At 44.2% G+C, this 23,907-nt stretch overlaps 1 protein-coding gene across 7 annotated transcripts in view; it reads left to right on the forward strand.

The window, feature by feature from the left end:
* The first annotated feature begins 785 nt into the window (after positions 1-785).
* Positions 786-23,907, forward strand: part of LOC102565606 (pseudouridine-5'-phosphate glycosidase) — a 42,798-nt gene continuing 19,676 nt past the window's right edge. The window contains exons 1-11 of one of the 7 annotated variants that reach the window (XM_019489634.2): positions 786-892; positions 3,786-3,889; positions 6,088-6,202; positions 9,464-9,638; positions 11,677-11,788; positions 12,596-12,702; positions 14,474-14,600; positions 15,367-15,487; positions 16,151-16,236; positions 18,606-18,730; positions 20,141-20,200. In XM_019489634.2, coding sequence (XP_019345179.1) covers positions 3,805-3,889; positions 6,088-6,202; positions 9,464-9,638; positions 11,677-11,788; positions 12,596-12,702; positions 14,474-14,600; positions 15,367-15,487; positions 16,151-16,236; positions 18,606-18,730; positions 20,141-20,200 — 1,113 coding nt within the window. In that variant the 5' untranslated portion in view covers positions 786-892; positions 3,786-3,804. Of the gene's footprint in view, positions 946-3,780; positions 3,890-6,087; positions 6,203-9,463; positions 9,639-11,676; positions 11,789-12,595; positions 12,703-14,473; positions 14,601-15,366; positions 15,488-16,150; positions 16,237-18,605; positions 18,731-20,140; positions 20,201-23,907 lie in introns of those variants that run through there. The other 6 variants (XM_014608687.3, XM_059726463.1, XM_019489637.2 and 3 more) reach the window with 6 other exon arrangements.

Raw genomic sequence — 23,907 nt, forward strand, 5'->3', positions numbered from 1 at the left:
TGACCATGTGGGTGGTCAAACATTGGAACAGGCTACCTAGGGAAACTATGAAAACGTCATCCTCACAAGTTTTCAAGAGCAGGTTACACAGACACTTAACTGGGATGATTTAGACAGAGATAATCCCGCCTTGACCAGGCGGCTGGACTAGATGACCTTGTTTTTGGCAATGGGACAAAGACCATGAGATCAGTTCTTGGTCCACACTCAAATCCAGCCCAATGACTGGACTTTAATGACTGGTAAAAAATCTTTATAGTTTGTGAGCTATTCAGAGGCCTCTGCACAATGAGCTCCAAGATTTTCAAGTGAACAGGCATCCATGTCAGAAACATTCCCACCCAGACTAGCCCTCATTCCAGAGGACAAGAACCAAATGGGCTTTAGAACAAATTATCAACTCTGTCTCTGATATGGGTTTACCACCTCCATGTTGGCAGGGCTTTAGAGGAAGCCTGGAATTTTACTTCCTGTTTTGTCTATGAATAAATAACTGGATCTTAAATCTTTAAGGTCATCACTTTAGTGTCTTTCAAAAGCACCAAACTAACCCAATACAAACAACAAAGGAATATGAAAAATGAAGAAAAAGAGAATCAATATGAAAAGAGGGGGAAAAAATCTGGCACTGAGTGAGCAAAAGAAATCACACGGGCTGCCCCTAGGCAGTTGTGAAATCCTCCCTTTCCCTCAGACACGGAGCAGTTTGAGAGCCCAGCTGCTCATGAAGTTAATAATAAATGGACTGTCTCAGCACTGAATGTGTCACTGGAATGCAGGGCAGCTCTAGCCAATTCTGATGCCAGGCCCACAGACCCTTCCCCCCTGCAGAGCTGTTCATGAGCAAACTGCTTGCAGACCACAACTAAATCCGTCAGGCAGACACCCAGAGGTAAGAGACTGAGGATATGCCAGACCACTGCATAACAAAACTGAATGTTAATGGTATGTAAAACAATGGGCAGCTGGTTGGGAGGGTTTGGAGAAGAGCCTATGTGGGGGAAAACTCGTTGCAATTATAGCTATGTCAAATTTTCGTCATGAAACTCCTAAACTTTTGTTGCAAACCAAAAGTTCAAGCTCGGCTGGCTAAAGAGCTATGGCATTTAAAAATCTTTCAGCAAATCTGGGCTGAAAAACAGAATGGATGTTGGCTGAGCTTCCAGTGACTGTCAGCAAATGTTGAGTTTCAGATGAAAACAAGCTGGTTTTCACCCAGAAACAGGTGCAGTTTGAGTTTTTAGGCTTGATCAAATGCAGAGTAAAACTCAATGGAACCAACTCATGCATTCCATATAACTTAGAATTAGAAGAAGGATGAATTTTTTGTGCATACAAAGTCATACAAAGCAAAACTAGAAACTTTGCATGAACTCTGGAGGTCAGACAGATGGTAGGGCAGGGTGACACCTTAAGAGACGAACTGATTCAGAGAGGCATGAGCTTTCATAAGCAGCAATCTACTTTGCCAAAACCTATGAATGGAGTGGCAGAAAGAAAACCTTTTTTGTAGAAGGGGAAAGGATAGGGAGAGGGGATGCTGCTAAGAGGTAATAAGTGAGTTGATTAGATCAGTTGAGATGAACAAGGCAGTTAACACGTGGAAGGGCACTCAAATAAACAGCTACTCCAAGCAATAGAATAAAAATCTATAGTTCCTGTTGAGAACATGTTTAATACAACCAGGTTTGTGGATAATTTGTCTTCTGAAATCTCCTGGTTAAGTTGGTTTGTAATAGTTTGGTTTTGTTCTATTTTAAGGCCAGCTACTCTGAGGTCACTGATGGAATGGAATTAAAGTGTTAGTCTGTGGGCTTTTGTGCATTTCTGGAATTGATGCCATATCAGCATCCACTCATATTTTTATATAGAGATTGCCTTAACTGGCTGTAGACAGCACAGGGGCACTGGCAGGAAGTGATGGACTACATGGTGTGGGTGGAGGAAGAAAATGCACCCTGAATGTTAAAATGTTGCTTAGTCCAGTGATAATGCGGTCTGTGTTGATGAAGGAGCACACCTGTCATCTCAGTTTGTAGCAAGGCCTGATGACTTGGTGAGAATTGGAGTTAGGTAGTCAATTGCTGGAGAGACATAAAAAAATGCTGTAATTGGTACAGCTCAAGTAGAGATCACATGTATAGAATGGGCATTTTCCTAAAGATGGATCACGATCTGATTCCAAAACCTTAGTGGGGTTTTTGTCTGAGTAGAGACTGAGTAAAAATTGAGTATGGACAATTGAATTTGATTAAATGTTTAGGTAGGGAGTATCCACTGTCTCTTGGCAACTTCTGTTCTGGTGCCTTGACAGATGTCTAACAGAACTATTTCCTGCCTCACTACCAATCTCTCCCTTATAGATATATTCCTGAGATTCTAGACAAAGTAGGGGTATGAATGAATGCTAGTAGTGCTAAAGGTCTGCACTGCAATCAGAAACTCAGGGTGCAGACAGAAGTGCAGCTCTCTGCTATAAATGAGAACGCTTTGCAGGAAGCAATGTTACAATGATCCCTGGGACCAAACAGAAGTTCACTGTTGCTTCCAGGAGGAGGGGAATCTAGCAGCTGGCTGCCAGCTGGAAGCCAGTTTCTCGAAGCAAGGGTCCTTCCTCCCTGTGAGGCTGCAAAGTTTTCAGAATGGGACGGGGGAAAGGGAGCAGAGGGAGCTCATTCCAGGGTTCCCCAGTCAGCTCTGGGGGGTGGATTAGAGCCCACCCCCAGCTCAGAGGGGCTCCAATACACCTGCCCCACCCTCTAGCAGGGGCTGAAAACCCCCCAGACCAAACTCCCTCCACTTCCTTTCCCCTCTCCAATTCTGAAAACAGCTCAAGGCTGGTAGGCAGCACAGACAGAAGTTACAGAAGACGCTGTGTTTTGAACTGCTTTCATCTGACCTCTCGTGCAATGAGGGTTCAGCTTTTCACTGGATTGGCCATTTTTTAAGCTGTCTGCAGCTGTGCACTTGTGTATGGTTACAGCTATAGGCCACTTTCTGTGGCCAGATCAGGCAAAAATTGTCACTTCTATCTGTGTCCTCATTGTACCAAGGCACTGAACAACAAACAATAATACAATTTCAACCCTGAAGGATTTATAGTCTAAGTAAGCAAGACTGATTTAAGGATGAGAAAAAGGAAGCTTTAGACCCATTTTACTGATGGGGACTTAGAAAACAAGAGATGCTTTAGTGTTTTGCCCAAGATTATTGAGGAAGATGGTGAAAGAGCCAAACGCAGAGCCATATTCTTCCAAGTCCCAGTCTCAATCCACTACCTTAACCACAAGGTCACCTATCCACCTACCTATTCATTCATCCATCTAGCTACCTAAACAAAGTAATAGTTTAACTGAAGCAAACAGAAGTTGCTTAGAGCCAAAAATTGTTTTTGTAGAAGAACTGAAGCAGCTTTCATGTGGTCTGAACTGCATCTCCTTGCCTCTAGACCCTAGTACTTACTCAGGAAAAAAATTGAAAGTAAGGCTATAGTTGCACCTCCCTTTCTTTCTCTCTCTGGTTACAATTTCTCCACCTTTCTGTTTGTTGGCTTTTTCTCTAACTGTTTACCCCACTTTCCTTATCCAAGACTCCTTCAAAAAATAATTTATATATTGCACTTACTTTTTTGTGTCAGTCCCTATTCTACCACAGGTGTAAGGTTTTCCTATATGGAAATAACAATGGGTCAGTCTGCCATTCACAATTCATAAGTGGTTTGGGAAAAGATCAGATTACTTCCTTCTGGACTACTTTCATTTTGCATGACTCTGCTCTTCTCACAGTGCCATCCCTGTTTACAAGATGATTGGGAAGCTGGCCTGTAAGCTGGGAAGTCGCATGGCTGCAGTGACGTATAGCATCATCCAGGTGAGAAGATTTCTGCATGGTGAGTAGCATGCTCTGAAAATGTCACAATCATGAGAATGTTTTCCTCAAAACACAGTAATGGCAATGTCAGTGCCTGACCAGTGCAGTGATAAAATTAGCAAGTAGAGTCAACTCTCTCAGACTGCATAAGGAACCTTGAAATCCTTCAAAACTCATTTCACATAGAATTTCTGCTACTATATCCTCTGAATATGTACATGTTTGTGTGTGTACACATGCACACACATAAACACTAAGTGATATGTTGGTGTATGATACTGTAACAACATCTTAGTTTTCGTGGTCTTTTGACACTAACAGCTCCCATATTTTAATGCCCACATGTTGCTCAGATAGTGGCAGACTTGAATGTCTGAGTTTTCCCCATATAAATTGCAGTTAATTCACTGAAGTCAATGAAATGTCACAGCTGCAAAAATAGTAGGGAAGGAGCAAAACTTAGTGATGTTTTTGTTAAATAGTGTCTTCACCAAAAAATGCGATTTCAGTCATCTTGAAAATAGAAGTGAATTCAAGCTGCATTTACTGACTAGTTTTGTCTAGTAAAAATTGAAGGGAGGGGCAAAATTAAGTATGATGGTTGTTCTTATTTTACCCATTAGCCCAAGGAAATGGTCACTGACCCAAGATGTGGAAGACCTAACTTCAAGTCTATCTTTTTCCTGTAGGGATTCGATTTGAGTTGTCCTACCTCCATGAAGAGTATTCTAACAAGAGGCTAATGGGTAGTCTGGGGTGGGGTACCCTCCTGTTGATACTTTTCATTTTTCATAAATAAATTAATTAATTGGAATAGGCACTGATCTCCAGCTGTCCCAAATCTTGTGTGTGTGTACCAACCACCTAATCACTGTCTCTGTGGCTCCATGACTATTTCCATATTCCATGCAAAATGGAACAGCTCCAGTAGGAAAGCTTGAAGAGGTTCACTTTGCCTTTTAGCTCTGTGGTTCTGGTGCTCCAAAAAGGAGAGACAAGGGAGAGAATTGACTCTGCGTCTCCCACATCTTCAACAGCCTAACTGCTAAACTACTGGGTAAAATGGGAACCTCCTTCATTAGTTGTTTTGTGAACCTAGCCTGTCTTTTTCCCTTGCTTTTATTACAAATGTGGAATTCCAAACTGTTCAGTTTGGTATTCAAAGGAACATTTTCTTCAGCCTGTGACACAATTATTGAGTGGGTTGTTTTGGCATGAAGAAACAATACATCTTTATTTCAGATTGATCCAGACCCTTTTTTTCCAGTTTGGCCGCTGACCTGAAGTTTCAATTATTCACACATCTATAAAGAGGAAAATCAGGCCCACAATGGTCAGTCTATGGCTGATTGACAACTGTTTTAAATGTCTGGATTTCAAGAGTGATGTGTGCACATTTTAATGTCTCGGCAACTTTGGACTACTAACCATTAGTAAAAAGAGCACTAAACATCACATGGGAATGAAACTCAGTCTGGGACAAAGACTGACTTTCTATTTTGTGTGTATACCGTACCTGGCATGAGGGGCCTGCATTATTGATAGCTAATACAATACAGTTAATAATTAATAATTGATCTGAGGCTAAAAGAAACCTAACAACTCTTCAAGTATGGCATTAGTCTTAAAAAATGCCTAAATCTGGTGTAATTTTTGTCATATAGGTTTCAATTTGGGCCTTCATAATTCCTGGCTATGATATTTTACAGATGCTGATCTGACATGAAACAAATTCCTAGCATTCTCTCCCCAAAACTTTCCTTGCAATTAGATTTGGAATGAGCAATTCTTTTCTGGCTTGAAGCACCAATGATTTTATGAGAAGTTGAAATGTCTGAGTGCACTTTTTAATCATTTAATCTTAAAAGAATCCTGTGAATTATACAATGTACTGCTTCTGAATTTTTGTTTTAATTTTTTTTAGCTTTTTCTGATATTGCTTGGATTTAGGTGTCTTGAAGAGAGACAGAGGTTTCAGACTTCCAAATGCTGGTGCAGGAAGAGAAATACAATTAGGTTTTGCAATTTCATGAGTTTTTGCTTCCTACATAACTTTGCAGGGCACAGGAAGGATCCACAGAAAATAGATTGAGTACTCACCCTAGCTTGCTTCTCCAATTTCCTGTACAGCTGTTCTCTTGCTGTGTCACCTTCATAAATTAAGAAATCTCTAATCAACCTATGATATTTAACCATTTTAGTGTTTTTTATTCACAGATGCTCATTTCAGGGTTCAGTCTTCCGTGCAGGAAGCTCTGGCCAGTGGGAAACCAATTGTAGCCTTGGAGAGCGCCATCATTGCACATGGCATGCCCTATCCCCAGAATTTGAGGTGCGGATTTGATTATTTGATTCTTCTAGTAGAGTAGCAAGCTGTGTCTGATAACTTATGGGCCTGTTGGGACATCACAAATATAGAAATATCTGTGAGGTTCCAACAGCTCCCAAGACCATGAAGGGAAACCAAGGGTATAGCAGGTTGGCAAAATATGACCTCTGAAACAAAACACATACCTCTGGGCTTCCAAACACAGAAAGAACATACTCAGCCCCTAGTTTTACAAGAAAAAATACTCTCTCGCTGTAGTCCAGAGATTCACTAACTTTTTTCAGTCAACTTTACTTGCAACCAGATCATTCCGTGCAACTTCCATCTACATGATCTTTGGTGTGTGTACTCCACAGTAACTATCCCTATGCTCACTTTACCCCACAGTAAGAGCTAACCTGGGATAGCTTATCCCTGAATAAAACAAGTCAAAACTGCCCTGGTTTAGCTTTCACTTAACATGGGTTAGGAATAGACACTTGAACAGTTACTGTGGAGTACCTGATGCATAATAAGTCCCTACCCCAGTTAATTAGAGGGACATGAATTGTTCACAAACCAGCAGTTACCCTGAAGTAAATATAAGATAGATTAGGGAAATTTAGCGCTGTTTCATTCCCTTTTTCAAGAATCAAACTGTCTTAATTTAGATATCACCATGGGGGAAAAGGGGCAAAGAGCCAGTTATTGCAGAGCAGCTGAGATACAGTATGTATATCCCTACCCCACGTTAATTGTGGGTACAGAGGGAAGTTGTGACTTCAGAGTAATTACAGTTTGTATGGAGTAATCCTGAGTCTCTCTGGGCATGTCCTTTATAAGAGGGAGGAAATTAGCCATTTTAGTCTGAAGGCAGGCAGGAGGCATGACAGATGCGCACCTTATAGACTAACCAAATCAGAGATGCATAAGCTTTTGTAAGCAGCAGCTTACTTCATCAGAAACTTAGAAGAGATCACAGAAAAGTGCAAATCTACCTTGCCTTATGTCGTTTAGAAACCATGAAGAACTAGCTGGGATCCAATGGTTTCATCTGGACACGCCTACACATTCATTAATGCACCTTAGTTACTGACCATTTAGTTTAGTACTTGCCTAATGAAATACTAACTAAAACCGCAGTAAGTAGAGTTACTGCACACTAGCTCTCGTGCATAGTTATTTTATAATGCTTACTGCACATTAGCCTAATAACACCGCACAGTAGGCTATTAGCACGGTTTTTGGCCACCGCACTACTACACGGTGTTATTAGGCTAATGCACAGTAAGCGTCTCATGTAGACGTGCCCACTGTTTACTGATAATTAAAAGAGCAGATACCACAACAATGTTTTCCTGGACTCCCTTCCCATTCTGTTGCTGTTCATCTGTACAGAAGAACCCTGCCTCTGCTACCAACCCTTGGTATGCATATTGGTATGCTCCAGATATCATATTTCTTTGAGTGACAATGCCAAAAATGAAACCAGTTTCCCAAAGGCAATTACCCATATTCTTGTTTAACCTCCAAATCACAGAATCAAAAGGTAGCAGTACTGAATTTTCTAATTATTTTATATATGGCCATTATTTTTCTGTGGCAAAGAACAACAGTGAGCTTTGTTTTTGTGAGAAGCTTGAGGTAACCTGGTATGGGTATCAGATCATCCCGGGGGAAAAAAGAACCTTCCCGTACTGGTGTCCTGCTCAGTAAGAAATTATTTAGTTTCACAAATTAATAAATAAAAAACCTGAAAAGATCAACTTGTAGCTGACTAGTGCTCTGTGTCAGATTGTAATCTTCAGCACTGTTGCTGTCTACATCTAACATCAGGATTATGAGATAAGGAATCTGATTGGCAAAGAGTTTGAATATGGAGATATGTAGTGAAGGAACATTGGCCAGCCAATCTAAAAATGTTCCGTATAAACCAACTCTACCCTTCCAAAAGTTCATTTCTACAGAACACCATAATTTTTTCAGTAGCTGACAGCACTTGGTTTCCAACCTCAGATCTCACTGTACACCACAGATATAGAAGTATCTACACATGCACTTTAATGCATTAGCCTATTTTAATGTGTATTAAAGTGTCACTAAAAAACATGGACATTTTTACATGTGCTCTGGGACGCAGCGCCGGTCACTTTAATTAGCAAGCAGTACTAATTAAAAGCGCCTGTGTGTCACTGCCTGTGGGATCTGCAGTGCATTGGAGCAGACTCCATCCATGTGTATAGGAGCCCACAGTGCTATTTAAGTTAATGCACATTAAAATTGGCTAATGCACATTAAGTGTCACTTACAACCACACTATTTAGTTAATGCACATTAAAACAGGCTAATGCTCATTTTCCTAGTACCTCACAATGGACGTACTAGATTTAATGTGCATTGTTTAAAGTGCATTAATGCACATGTAGACACACGCTAGCAGAACCAGGTACCTGATTATGTGTAATTGCTTCCATAACATACAGATAATTGCCCTTCTTTTCCATGATACTTGTCATCAGCTGTTTGGTGGATTGAGGGGCTGGTAAAACATAAGAAATTAAGTTAGTAGAAACAAATCACTTCCATAATCAGCTTGATTTGCCATATATATTTATGCAAATGAGTAACTGCAGTTTAGAAAGAGTTCTTAGTTTCTTCTACCATACTTACCTGAGCTCTCACTTATTACCAAGTCAGCATGGATAAGTGACAATGGGCATATACAACTTACTCATAGGCGACTGGTAGGAGAGATACAGGGGGGCACGTGCCCCCCCTGACAGGGCCGTCCCCACCACCAACACCACCAGCGGCTTCTGCGGGTGCTCGCCAGCCCTGTCCCTGCCAGCTTCTGCAGGTGCCCCCGCAGGCTCAAGAGGCACCAGTCATGCATGAACTTGTTCATGAATAAAAACAGTCATAGCTGGATATTAGGGAGGGAAAACAAGTACTAAGACCTCTACTACAAATTAGATTTCTCTCTATGAAGAACAGCCAGGCCAGTCAGTCCTTTAGGCACTTCCAGAAAACTAAATTTGAACAACCTGCTTTTAAGAAGTATAAGACGCTGTCAGTTTGGTAATCTGAGATTTGAGGAACTCTACACCCCTGAATATTAGGACCACGCTTCTGCTAGCTGAAGGTAGCAGGAGAGGAACCATGTTTAGCAAAATTTGAGGGGATGATTATTAAAAGTGGGAACTCGGAACCAGTGGCAGAGAAATCTGAGAACATATCTCATTTGATCCTTTTCTTTTGCTTCTTGCACTGTGTGTATTATTCCAGTATGGCTAGAAATGTGGAAGAAATTGTGAGGACACATGGATCTGTGCCAGCAACTGTGGGCATTTTAAATGGAAAGATTCACATTGGCCTCAATGACGAGGAACTTCACTTTCTGGCAAAGAGTGAAAATTTAGTTAAGGTGTCTCGAAGAGATCTTCCCTATGTTCTCAGCCAGGTATTGTATATAGACCTTGAATAGCATCATATTTTCTTTATAGCAATAATGTACTGTCCAGCATAAAGGCTGGTGGCAGATATATTTCTAAGTCTCGGTGATGTCGTATAAAATACCACTTTACTGGTAAACTGGCACAAGTACAGAACTTGTTCCTAACGAGAGTCAAAATCACCGAAGCTAGAGAACCACAGCCATGACATCTTCCCAAAGGAAATCATTTTATTTTGGCTCACATCAGGAAAATAAGGACTGGGTAGGAGTACTCGAGAGTACTCATATTGTAGTGACTGTACTAAAAGATTCTGCTGCCCGTGTTAGCATTCATTATGAGAGACTCTTCTTTCCCTTCCTAGCATTATAGCTTTAGTGCTGACTTTTAGGTAGAATGGGAATGCCTACTTTGGAACCTGTCATCCGAAATACCTCATAAATCTGGTAGCAGATATGTCCATCACAGAAATTTAGAGGAAAAGACTTATTATGTCAGGTTTTTCATCACAGGTTTTTCCAATATGACTACTAGAGTCTCTGCTGACATAGGTATGATGCTCTTTACAGTAGACAAGTCTTAGACTACACTGTATTGCTCCAGGGAAGAATGGAAAGAGTCAGATGAAACTCATTTTCTTATATTTGCAGCTCAGCTAGTTGTCTTGCCTCATACTGGGTGAGTCTACACATCCATTTGATCCAAGATCAGTTTACTTGCAAGTAAGCTACAGGGATGTGGGAGCACTTTTGCAGTTTCCTGGCCAGGGCTGGGACATTGTCCCTGCCCCTAGGGGGGCTGCCTACTGCCAGGGTGGAGACAATGTCCCCCTGCCTCAGCAGCAGGGAGCTGCCAGCCCTGGCTCCCTGATTGGGGCAGGGGACTTGGAAAGAGCTGCAGGGGAGGGGAAGGTTTCCGCCCAGCCAAGGGCTTGCTACTAGCTGCCCCCTCAGCAGATGGGGCAGGGGGCTGGGACCTGCCCCACCCCTGCAGATCCTTCCAAGCCCCATGCCTCGATCACCTGATTGGGGCTCATGGCTGGGACCTGCCTCTGACCAGGACAGTTCCCAGCCCCTGCTCCATGATTACGCAGAGCTGAATGGGGAACAAGCTCCCCAGCCTGTTCCTCACCCGGCTCTGCAATCATTGAGCTGGGCAGGGAACAGGCTCTCCAGCCCCTGCCAGAAGGGAGCTCTGAGTGCCAGCTCCATGGTTGCAGGGCTGACTCTGGGAGATAAGGATCTCCAACCCAAGCCCTGTGACCACAGAGCTGGTACTGGGAGATAAGGATCTTCCCTCCCCCTGTTCCCTGATCGTGGTCTTGGAGTGAGGGGCTTGGAGCTCCCCACTGCCAGGGCAGGGGGACATAATTCCTTGCCTGGGATCTGGTGGCAGAGCCCCCCCTGCTGCAGGTAGCTCCAGGGGGCAGGAAGCAATCTCCTGCCCCCTGGTAGCCAGCTGACCGGGAGCAGATTTGTTCCCTGGCAGGCATCTACATGAGTACTACTGTGCAGTAACTACTCACAAGTAAATTTGCTACTTGCATTTGCAGGTAGCAAATTTATTTGCGATTACCAAGGTTTACTGCACAGTAAGCATGTGCATGTGTAGATGCACATGCTTACTGCACAGTAAACTACACTACTTTGCAGTAAAGTGTCTCGTGTACGCATACCCACTGTGGTAAGATAGTCCCAACCCTGGTCAGGAGAGGTAAGATAGTGTAAAATAGACTCCTGTATACCCATTTAGACTTCTTCACACCTGCATGCGCTCACTCCCATGGCAGAAAACCCACATTAGTGTAATTCACTTACTGAGATGCCAGCCTGGATAAACAGGATAGAGGCTGGCTCTACCAAGAATAGCAACAAGCATTACCAACAAGAATGTGGACGCAGCTTAAATTTATATCTTCTTCCACACTGTGGATAAGTTACATTCAAAGAGACTCAACTACATTTAAGAGTTGTATCTTAATTTATGCTCTTGTTCTTAGTGACTGCTAAGGGAGAGTATGAATTATGACTGACTGTTCCATGGCAGGGCTCATCTGGTGGTACTACTGTCTCAGGGACCATGATTGCAGCCCACAAAGCAGGAATCCACGTGTTTGTGACAGGAGGGATAGGAGGGGTCCATCGTGGAGGAGAGATAAGTAAGAGAAACACTGCACCTCACATTGTCTCTTTGTGGATGAATGAATGTTAAAGTTTTGTTTGTTTGCCTTCTTTCCTGATTAGTTTTCATGGTCCCCCCTGTAGCCTGCTGGGAGAAAGAGTAGAACTCTCACTTCTTCCTCACTCCACAGATGGGGGTTAATTTGTCCTAAGATTTTGAGCACACCATGGTTGGTATCTATGGCAAAAGGTTTGACTAACATGCTTCTCAGAAAAAATACATCTCCCTCCACTGGTCAAGGAAATCCTGCTAGGAAGAAAATGATAGTTGCTGCTACTGTGGTTTTTAGCCCTATGGTCAGGGCCTCTGATGTTGCACTTGGCTGTCTCTCCAATTCTTCCTTTCTACAAGGAACAGGATGTAAAACCAAGACCATGATCCTTTGAAGTCTCAAAAATCCCATGGCATTTTTGTAAGTCATGGGGTGTTACTTAGTTATCATGTTCTGGCCAAAGTCAAAATTTAGTACAGTATACTCTACCTACCTAACATTTGCACTGCACTTTTAATTGAATACACAATATTCTTTTTCTTCCCTTCCATTTGCTAAGCTCTGGTGTAGTGTTGCAGTGTTTTGTTAAACAGCTAGGAAAGGACACAGCAAAAGCTGCATTTCAGTCAAACACCAATGAATTCCTCTGTTTGTACCATATCTGAAATCCTGATGAATTAAAAGAATGGTATAAACATCAGCTATGAGTTTATGAACTCTCAAGTACCCCCAAGTAAGTAGGTAATACAAGAAACTCAATCACCAACACAATGGCTACTTGTCTTTTAACAGCTATGGATGTGAGCACTGACTTGACAGAGCTAGGCCGTACTCCAGTAGCTGTTGTTTCTGCAGGTGTCAAGTCTATTTTGGATATCGGTAGGACGCTGGAATTTCTGGTAGGTAGCACAAGCTGATATATGGGCTGCTGAAAATGAAAGCAGAGAGCACTGAATTTTGTGTTCTCATTCTCATTTTTGCTACTAACTTGCTATATAGCCTTGAGCAAGATTTTCAGGAGTAGCTAGCAAGTGTGGGTGCCTAAATTTTGTAGCTGTTTGACACCATAAGGGGGCTTGATTTTCAAAAGCTGAGTGTTCAGCACTGTCTGATATTCCAGGACCCAGATTCTGAACTATGATTGAAGAACCATGGCCAACTGAGGACATGTTACCTCCATTGCCCATACACTCTAACTTTAGCAAACACTAAAATAAACTCCAAACTAAAATGGGAGGAGCAGAGGCATAGCGGGGCTCAGAATGATGCAGTTTTTAAGGTTCAACTCGCAGTCCAACAAGGCTCGTACTTCACAGGGTGGCTGGGAAATACATGGCGTTCTAATAACCTATGGCGTCCATTTGTATTTTTGTCAGTTTATAATTCAGAGTGATACCTCAGAATGGTCACTGGTCCTTTGAACCAGGAAAAGATCCAGGCCATTTACCAGACTGGACAGGATCCTTTGAGCCTGTCATTGTTTAGGATGGGCTGTGACACTGACCCTTCTTGGTCCCTCTGACTGCACCCTTCTGACTCCATACAAGCTCTCTCTTTCTGGGTGGAATCCCAGGTTTATCCTACTCTTACACCAGGTAAAAGGCATATGAGGGTTTTTTACCCCATTGGTCTGAGTGAGCTTTAGTGCCAGCATGAGTTCGTGACCAAGGTTAATACAATAATGCCAAAGCAGCCTTCTTCAACCAAAAAACTGTTTCATCTTAATAGTGGGAACACTCTATAAACATGAAACAAAAGACTTTGAAACTCACAGTAGGTCTGCTTTATCCAAACTATACCCACTTCATCTAACAGGCTTAGATTGCAGGGTCTCTTTATGTCAGCCCATTACTTGGAAATAAAGGACTCCCACACTTGGTAGAAACTTTTTAACTCTTTAAGGCCTTTTACCTCTCTCGGGTCCCAGAACTGGCAAAATGAGCTGTGTGTGTCCCTTGGCTGAAGCCAAGGAAGTAGGATTTTCACAGTTAAGCTGGGGCATTGTCAAAGTGAATGCTGCTATCTGCATTTCTGTAGAGCAGCATTCCCTCTAAGCTGCGCAGCTGAGCAGGTGTGCTCATGCCACACTGCCAGGCGCATCATGCAGCTTAGAGGGAACGCTGCTGTAAAGCCTGTCCCTCTTTGCTAGACATTGTATGAACACGGAAGGAACATACATTTACTGCCCCAGAGACTATATACATTTTTTCTTACTAGCCTGCAGAGTTTACTCTGAAATATGTTATAAGAACCTATTTTCCCACTTCCTAGTTGCTTTTCCAACTGCCTGCTGTTAAAATAAACCAGCATACAAATACAGTAAAATATCCCAATAATTTGGTCACTGCACAATCTGCATAAATTGTGGCAGGCGACTGCAAACATGACACAATTTCAGTCATCCCAGAACAGTCAATCCCTGATAACCTTATCTTCTTTGCCAACAGTGTCTCACCTGCTAAGTTCTAAGGCCATCCAGAGTTTGCCTCCACAGTTGCTGTCACCTGATTTGTTGACTTAAACATTGCGGCACAACGCTGAGAGTAGAAACGAAGATGTGTAAAACGAACAAAACTCGTAGTGAAGCAATTCACAGCAGGGGGAGGTGGGAAAATAATCATTTTTAGTGGTTCTGCTGATGAGCTTGTTGCATCCTCTTTACTGTTGAAGGAAACGCAGGGTGTCTGCGTGGCAGCCTTTGGTGAGTCAAGGGAGTTCCCGGCCTTCTTTTGCCGCCAGAGTGGCTTCCAGGCACCGTACCAGGTGCAGAATGAGGAGGAGGCTGCCAAGCTCATTGGTGAGTTCTCAGTGGAGAAAGGACCAAACCTTGATGTTTAGATGTGGACTGTGAGATAAGGGTTTGCAAAGGTCACTGTGCTTGAATGAAGTATTGGTCACTGTGTAGCAAAGGTCACTGTGCTTGAATGGTCACTGTTCAGCAAAGGTCACTGTGCTTGAATGCTAGGGTTATTTGACCCCAGCAGTCTTTTCTGCCCAGAGCAGGGGGGCTGGACCTGATGATCTCACAAGGTCCTTTCCAGCCCTAAACTCCTGAGAATCTGTGAAAAAGTACTCTCTCTTGTCCGAAGATGAGGCTGCCCAGAAAAATGCTCTTTCTGCTACTTACTTTGAAGGTAAACAGTGACAAAAAGGTCAGCCTTTCCACCAAATCAGTGGAGCAAAAGTCACACATGCTGACTGGGTACTCAGCAAATAAATCACGGACATATATTTTGCTTGCACTGGGGGACCTGGCAGGGAATCATATGAGTCCCTTGTTAAAATAAAACAAAAAAGTCTCTCATCTCTTGCAAGGAAAATCAGATTGGTCATCAAAACAAACTGGGAGGCAGGGTCCCTTTTCCTCTCAAAGATAGACTCAGAAGTCTAGTGTTGCAAACTTAATGCTGAAAGCAATTCCCTGTTCCAGCCCCATATCAGAAGAGAGTAGTGGCTATGGCACTGCATGTTCCCTATCTGTTTCAAATGCCTTGTTGCTTTCCAGTTCCATTGCATTATTCAGCTCATGGGCACTCACTAACACCTTATCCATTCACCTTCAGCCAGCATCTTGGCATTGGGCCTAAGTAGTGGAGTGCTAATTGCTGTGCCCTGCCCTAAGGAACAGGCTGCTTCAGGGCAGATTTTTGAAGATGCCATCCAACAGGCTCTGAAGGAAGCCAGGTGAGAAACACCACAAACTCTGTTCTTATTTTGTTCCGGTGTTGTGATAAATTAAAGATTTCCATGGACTTACCAGAAATACCAGCTCTTTGGCACGGCCTAGAGAGAGAAGTGTTAAAAGACAAACAGCATCGATTTAAGAAAATTAAGTGTCCTTTTCTCCTCCCCTAAATCAGTAATAAAATTTAGGGGCTGGATAACGAAGCACAGAAAAATACAGTGCTATGTGGACAAGGGAAACGTAGGGCCCTGGGCACAGTTCTTCAAAGCTAAGTTAAAAGAGGAACTAACTATTTTTCTTTAAAAATCTAAATTGAGTGGACATTTCTACATGTATATTTAGACTGTGTTGCAGATCAAGGGTATTTAACTACTATTGCTATGCTTAGCTCACCACATTGCCACAAGGACTTTGATAGTGCCCAGGTCTTTACATCACATGCCACAAGGACTATAGTGGATATTATGCCCTTAATCTTAGGTTTAAGTGAGCCCTGGACATGATTTTCAGCGTGGCTCTGTCCATACTGAAGCTTGTTTACTGGGTGTTTGCTGTAGGGTATGGAACTGAATAGATACCTTCTCTGTTTAGTGACCAGCCCATCCACTCTGATCCCCTTCCAGCTCCATTCTTATCTGCAGGCATTTTCTTGTCATTTGCAGGTCAAAAGGGATCATAGGAAAAGAACTCACTCCCTTTGTGCTACAAAGGGTGAATGAACTGACGAGTGGAAAATCACTGGACTCCAGTATCCTTTTACTAAACAGAAAATAGACAGGAAAAGAACCCCTTAAATCATATTCCATACTGACCCCAACATCTCCACAGATATGCTCACCCAAAATATTATCCCTCTAATTATGATCCATCAAGAAAAAATACTTTATTTCAAAGTAGATTCATGTACAAAAACAGCATTAGGCTTTCTATTAATGCTCTTTCTGTCTCCCCTCATTTTTGTATTAAAAATGAGTTTGGCTGTGACAGCAGATGTTCAAAAAGCCCAAGAAAATATACCATGCCCCACACCCTGACTCTGGGTATCCTTATATGCAGCTGGAACACACAGGAGTATGGATGACCATTCCTCAGTACAGGTCCCAGCTCCCCATTGCCTTGTGCAGTCATCTGCATTAGTGCAAAGTGAAAAGAGAGTGGGGTTAGAATAATACCAGAGGAGAGGAAGGCAGGTTCAGTAGCTACAGGGGTGTAGGTTGTAGCTGTGTTGGTCTAAGGACATATGCAGGCAAGGCTCTTCGGGTAAATCTGATACCTTTTATTAGACCAACTCATATAGCTGGAAAAATTCTTCTTTGCAAGCTTTCGGGTTTAAATACCCATTGTCAGGCTGAGGAAGCATCTGCAGCTGGTGTGTGCTCTTCCTGGACGGAAGGACTAGTGAAGAAGCCAGAGGCTGGTATGCATGCAAGAAAGCCAGTCAGTGAAGATGCAAAGGTTCAGTAGCTAGGCAGTTAATCTGGGGTGTGTGAGGACCAGGGAGAGATTTATCCTCTTGCTCTCATACCTCCTGTACAACCTCATTAGAGACCATATTCTTAAGGGTATTTAGGCACAAAGAGAGGTGGTTTGGTACCTTGTGGTCAGGGACAGATGTTACATATAAACTGATTTAAGTGAACGGAAACTGGTTTAAACCTGTAACAGAACAGACATTCAGTGCACATAAACCGGTTTGAAAATGGCTGAAATTGGTTTGAGATAAACCTGGCTGAATGTAGAATCAGACTTAACTGATTTGGCTCAAACCGGTTTATGCAATGTCTGTCCCAGACCCCATTCTGGTTCAAGTTCAGTCAGAGACCCCCAGCATCCCGGCATGCTGTCTGGCTGGGAGGGGCTCTCTGCTCCAACCCAACCAGGCTGGCCCTGCCCTTCTGCTCCGCAGCGCAAACAGGGACCAGCAGGGGCAGGGGTCTGGCCAGAGAGGGGTTTAATTCCCCCTCCCTGTGCCACCGGGAAGGGCCCGAGATGGGTCTGCCCACACTCCCCCCTCGCTGCAGCAGCAGGGGGACACCATGCCCTTGAGGCAGAGCGGGTGTGGAGCGCGGCGGCGCTGCAGGGGCTTGCAGGGTGCTGGTCCCAGATCCCAGCACTGCCACATGCAGCCCCTCGCTGGGAAGGGGCTCACCCTCCCCCACAGTGTGACAGGTGCTGCCACCCCCAGTAAGGGCTCTGCCCCTCATGCTGCAGCAGTGGAGAGGGGGCACTGCCAAGCAGAGCCACTGGTGGAGGCAGGGACGGGGTTATTCCTCCGGCAGAGGGGACAGCCGGGGGCCTATTCCAGGTAGGGAGCCACCCGGCTGCCAGTGGGGTAGAGGGTAAACTAACTGCTCCCTTGGCCCTTCTGCCTCAGGGGCCATGGTGCCCCCCTGCTGCAGCAGTGAGTGGGGAGTGTGGACAGACCCCGCTCAGGTCCCTGTCCGTGGCACAGGAAGGGGGAATTAAACCCCTCTCTGGCCAGTTCAGCCTGGGCTGGCCATGCCCTCACAGCACAGCTTCCCTGAAGGTGAGGGCTGGCCCTAGTGCCCCCTGTGCCTGGCCTGAGCAGCTGCAGGCATGTGCCTGCATTGCCTCAGTTCAGAGAGCATGTTTGCCTGGTTACAAACCAGTTCAGCCTAGGCAGCTTAGACTAACCTGCAAAGGTTGAATCAGTTCAGGCTCCGGCTTTTTGAATGTCTGTCCCTAGCCCACAGGATTATCTGAACCCCCTAGGGGTTTTGCTTCTAGGGAACTAAGTAGATGGAACTTAGACAAATCCCATTAGGGACAGTCCATGAGCTGCCTGCCTGGCTTCTTAGGTATATAGTTGTCTTTGAAAGTCTGGCTATTGGTCTCTCTCTGTCTCAGTTTCTTTGTGAAAGAAGGATCATCACAGGGAGAACAGCCTGAAAGGCTAGGAAACATTTGCATATTATGGTGATCTGGTTTACATGCTATAAACAGAGAGGTGCCAGGCAAAGGAGAATCAGGTCTCTGGGGCCCCACAGTGTCAATACCCCAGCCTGTCCTTTCTATTCTTACCCAGTTAAGGAAAAAAAGTTTCTTCACAGGTCAATTTCTTGTGATTCATTTTTTTTTTAAATAAAATCTATTTAGATATTGCTCTGGTTCAGAACAATGCCAGAGTGGGCAGCCGTATAGCTGTGGCCCTGGGAAAGCTCAAGAAAGCCCAGGGGAAGGGCAACCTGCCTCAGAGTGGGAGAGCAACTGCACCCCAGCCAGTGAGTTCCATGTACATAGTGTCTGTCCACTAACCATTTTATTGCTGAGCTTATGCCAGCCCTCCAAAAGACACCCACCACAGTGGTCTACTGTGGCCAAAGACTATCCTTTCTTCTCTGTACAGCAAAGACTCCCTTTTCCCTCTTCATTTCTTCTAGGTCCTTTATTTACATTTCCTTTATTCCTTTTTTCTTCCCCCTTTACAAAACCTTTTCAGAGCTGGAGTCTTCAATGAGGAGCACTAGCATTGGGCTAATTCCTCAAAATGGATTCCCAGGGCATCAGCTCAGGTTGCATACAAATCCCTTAAACATCTCACCTTGCTTTCACATTCTACCTTTCCCTCCAGATACAGCCTCTCTCCTGAAAGCTCCCAGTACATATCTTCAACTTAGTTGCTATCAATGCAATTAGTTTGAATGTATGCGTCTATATCTGGAGTGAGGAGAGAAAGAATAAGTATGATGAGATTCTGGGGTATAGAAGTCTAATGAACATATTTGAATTAGCCTCTTTACTTATGTATGCTAAAACCAGAAGTGAGGCAGAACATCCCAAACAAGATACCCTAACATCTTTATATCGCATTACACCATCATGTATACTTTATAAGCCATATACTTTACAGTAAATCTACTTTAGCAAAAGTTTAGAGAGTTGCAAAACCTCTGAATGTTACTTACTATAATACTAGCTGCACACATAAAAACGTCATAACTTCAAAGTCTGATAGTGTCTGCGAACACTAGAAAAAGAGCTGAGTGTTTGCCTAGACATTTGGGTATTTTTCCCTTTTAAGTGATGTTAACCTCCCATTTCTAGTCCTAGCAAATCATGCGATATCAGGTCTTAATCTTGTCATTGGCCAAAGCTTTAATATTGCCTGAGATTGAATATTGTCTGGTAGGGTCCACTGATTAGGGCAGTTATTAAGAAATCATTCCCTATATTAAGGGAAGGAAGAAAACATTTCTCATTGATTTTTTTAATGGCAACTTTTAAAGTTTAACATTTTAGAAATGGCTCGAATAGAGATGGCCAGAATGAAGTAGGATGGCATGATACGTAGGATCTAATGTAGGGCCTTGCTAAATCATATGGCTATCACCACTACATTGGCATTTTTGTGTGTATGGTTGTGGGTCTAACATCTTGCTGCATGTCACTTATCCTTTTCCTTGGCTTGATAACAGTAAGAATACAGAACAGATTTTCCATTCTTTTCAAATAAGATTGTATGGAATGGTTGTTTGCTCTGGCCTGCTTAAATTCCTAGATAAGTTTGGGTCTTCACATTGATTCTCATCTATTTTAAGAGGGTGGAAGGAGGGTTTGACAAAAACAAAGAAAACATAGCAGTTCTTCTTTCAAATGTTTTCTTCCGTGGTTTTTTTCTACACTTCTTCAAGGTGGTCATCGGAGGCACCAATGTCGACTTCATAGCCAAGGCGAGGAATGCCACCATGCTGGTACTGTATCTACAGTGCTCTTAGGCACCACCATTGTCAACAACTTTCATAGGCGCTCCAACCAAAGAAATGTGGGTGTGTGAGTGTACAGTGTATCTGTCTATAGAAATGCAGAGTGGTTACAAAAAGCACTTCTGTATATGGAGGGGAGGTAAGTGTTGTGTTTGTGCACACTGATGTAACTTGTGTATACGGTGTCTGGACTCACCTAATGATCTACTCTGACCTGCCTCCAAGTTAGACTCAGTGCAATTCTAGGTACAAGGCATAAGAGTACCAAGTTATCACCTTTGTGGTATCTTAGGGCCATCTGGGGATGACTCTGAGACCAGGTGTATAAGTTAAGGCTCAGACATAAGCCCGCCTGTCCCGAATTCTAAAGGTCTCTTCTAGCAAAACAGCTGGAGCACGCAGATCATATTCACCTTTTCCCTAGTCATATCCAATGTGCCAGGAGCTGACAGGGCAGGGTGAGGACCATGGAACAGCTCTGCTCTGAGTTTTACATTACCCAGATTCATGCTGGGGGAACTCCTGTCTGTGACAACAAATTTTCCCTTTCAGTGGCAGTGGTGTTACAGTTACAGCCAATCCAGATGTCTGATTGGCTTAAATAACATGGCTGTAAATGGGAAATCAACTTCATTTATACATGATATGAAGTTGTAGATGTCATCACTATCAGGCACTCTTTCTCTAACTTGTGTTTTTAAAAGAAGTGACTCAGGAGGTTTAACTGAGGGTATGGGCTACTTGCACATGGTACCACAAGATTAGCTAGAAGGGGTGAAAATCAAATTGTCTGGTATTCTGCAGTAACTGCCCATGTGCCCTGCAGTAAAAACATAAAACCACTGTCATCAAGAGGGAAATTATCTTGCAGTTGCCACAGGTAAGAGCAGGCACATTGGCGATGACTGTGGATCTCCCAGCACTCCATAAGTTCAGACACTAGTTTACCTCAAAGGTAGTTTATTCACATAAACATACCAGGGAACAGAACTGTGACTTCTCCATTTCAGTTCACATCTGCTTGTCTTTTTAATGCATAGGCAAATTTAAATTTTTTTTTACATACAGGCAGTAACATCTGGTACAACTGAACGTGATTTTATGCACCAACATGTTGAAATTAAGTGAGACTGCTGGTTGGGCTCTTTAAAAGCAGAGTGTCACGTCTTCAATTACTATACATGTGTTAGGAGGCCAGAGAAAAAGTCATGCTCTCAAATATAGTATTCTGCTCTTGTCCCTGTGAAATAGGGAATGAACTGCTGAGAGAATCCAGCATCTATAGTTAAGGAGAACAAACAAAGTAGTTTCTTAAATTCACATTGCACAGAAAAATAGCAAAACATGGTATGGTGTCAGATATTGTTTATAGTCACCTGTAGAGCTGAAGGCCTGCTCCCGAGACTACTTAATTGCTGGTCCCCTTCAGGAGCTGCAGAGTTTAGTTCTTACTTGAGGAATACAAACCACCTTGACAAAAAGGAGGACAAAGGCCCTCAGCTGGAGATGAAATCAGAGTCCCTATCAGTTCTTGGAAAACTTTCCCCTGCCCACAGACAGCACCTGCATCTTATCTTGAAAGTGGCTAAGGCAGCTAGTTTTCATCCAAATTCCTATCTCAAAAAACAGACGACAGCTCTGTGATAATGAGAGACCCAAGAGCCATCAGTAAAACTTTTTCAATTAGTGTCTGAAAAGATCCAGAGCCCACTCCAGATGGAGCCATCCATTTTGCTGTAAAAAGAAACGACTAGTTCCTGCTTAACACAGTCATCCACATCCACTACTTTAGAGACATGTATTCCTCTCAGTTGCTGTTCAGCTGTTGAACAGTAGAGGGTGACTTATAGCTAATTCTCAGGTACAAACTGATGGTAAAGGAATTGCAGGGATTCATAGATTCATAGATGCTAGGGTTGGAAGGGAGCTCAACAGATCATCGAGTCCGACCCCTGGGATGATGCGGGATTTTAGAACACAGAACAGTACCAGGAATCTGAAGTGCTTATTACTTTTCATTGGGTTAGAAGAGAAGGATAAAATAACAAGGGAAGAATGGGGAGCATGAACACTTGCAATAGTTTTGCTGAAGTCAGTCATGACATCTCTTTAAACAGGACTGTGTATAATGGATCTTTTGCTTGTTGATTGACTTCATAAATTTCATAGATTTTAGAGTTGAAAGGGACCTATTAGATCATCAAGTCCGACCCCCTGCCCTGGGCAGGGGACAGTCCTGGGGTCAGATGACCCCAGCCAGGTGCTTGTCCAATCTCCTCTTAAATACCTTACAGGTTGCTTTAAAATTAAAATAGAGTCTAGTCTTCAAAACAGTGTGTGTGACCTGCTCAAATTAGTACCCTGGTTTTAAACTCCTGGACAGGGTTTTCTTTTTTGTTTTGGCAGCATATATTGTGGATAGTGGCGTTCAGGATTAAAATACTTGTGCTTGGTACTTTGGAAATCTACTGCTGTGGAAAGGCGGCTATGTAATGCTTACTGCATTCATGTGAAATTAAGCATGGACAAAGAAAAGAAATAGAAAATCTTTACTCCTGACAGCACTGAAAGCAAGTAGGGTCTTGCAGGTACCATTAACTAATTAACCTATGATCCAGGTGGGCTAAAGCCATGGGCTATACTGAATGAAGGGCAACAGCCAATGGTGATGAGAGAAAGAGACAGAGAGGATGTCCAGATGCTGATTATAAAATACGAGCAAATTGCCCATCATGAATGACGGGAGGTGGGGGGAAGGGGGTGCTGCCACCCAGGGGGTTGCTGCTCCACCTCCGGCCCTGTGTGTCCAGCCCAGTGGGACCCCGCTACCACTCTTGGTGCAGCCCCATGCGCTCCCCCCCACCCCGCACCACCGCCAGTTCCCAGGAATGGGGAGCAGGGGAATTTGCACGCTGCGGCGGCCACCAACACCCAGTGCCCCGCGCTGCCACCAGACCACATCCAGCCACACACAACTTCCCTCCCCGCTCTCTGCCTCCCCTCCCTCTCTCCTCTGTCCCTCCCCGCCGCCTCCCCCTTCTCTGCCGGCTATTGTCAGGGCTGGGCGGTGGCGGGGGCGGGGGAGGTGCAGAGGCAGTTGGGGGGCCCTGCCACCAGAAACCCCCATTCCCCATCTTGCTCCCCTCTCTCCCTCCCCTCTTTCCTGCTGCCTCCCCCTCTCTGCCCGTGGGGAGGGCAGAGATGGAGTGCCACTATCCATCATTCTGTGCCCCCGCTGCCTGCCGGGGGGGGAGGGAAGCTTGCCCCACTGTCTCTGCCACCACCACCCCACGCCACCATCGCATCTAAGGGGTGGTCTACCCCCCCCGCCCTGCTCTTTGGAGGCAGAGGCAGCGCAGGGTGCTGGTGGCCCCCCACTCCCCGCTCCATCCCCTTCATCATGGCAGCACTCCATTGCGCCAGTCCATCCCTGCCGTCCCCTGCGCCTCCTCTGCCAGGGATGGAGCGCCACCATGATGGTGGGGATGAAGCTGGCCAGTGTCACCGCTGCCTCCAAGGAGCAGGACGGGAGGGGATGCCACTCCTCTGTGCCAGTCCGTCCCCGCTCCGTCCCCTCATGGCGGCACTCTGCCGTGTATGTCCGTCTGTGCAGACCACTCTGATTGGTTATTTCAGTCAGTATTGTGATTGGCTGCCAAGACTACCAATCAGAGTGCTCATAAAGCATTAGGGAC

Source organism: Alligator mississippiensis, chromosome 4, assembly GCF_030867095.1.
Source record: "Alligator mississippiensis isolate rAllMis1 chromosome 4, rAllMis1, whole genome shotgun sequence".
Taxonomy (NCBI): Eukaryota; Metazoa; Chordata; order Crocodylia; family Alligatoridae; genus Alligator; species Alligator mississippiensis.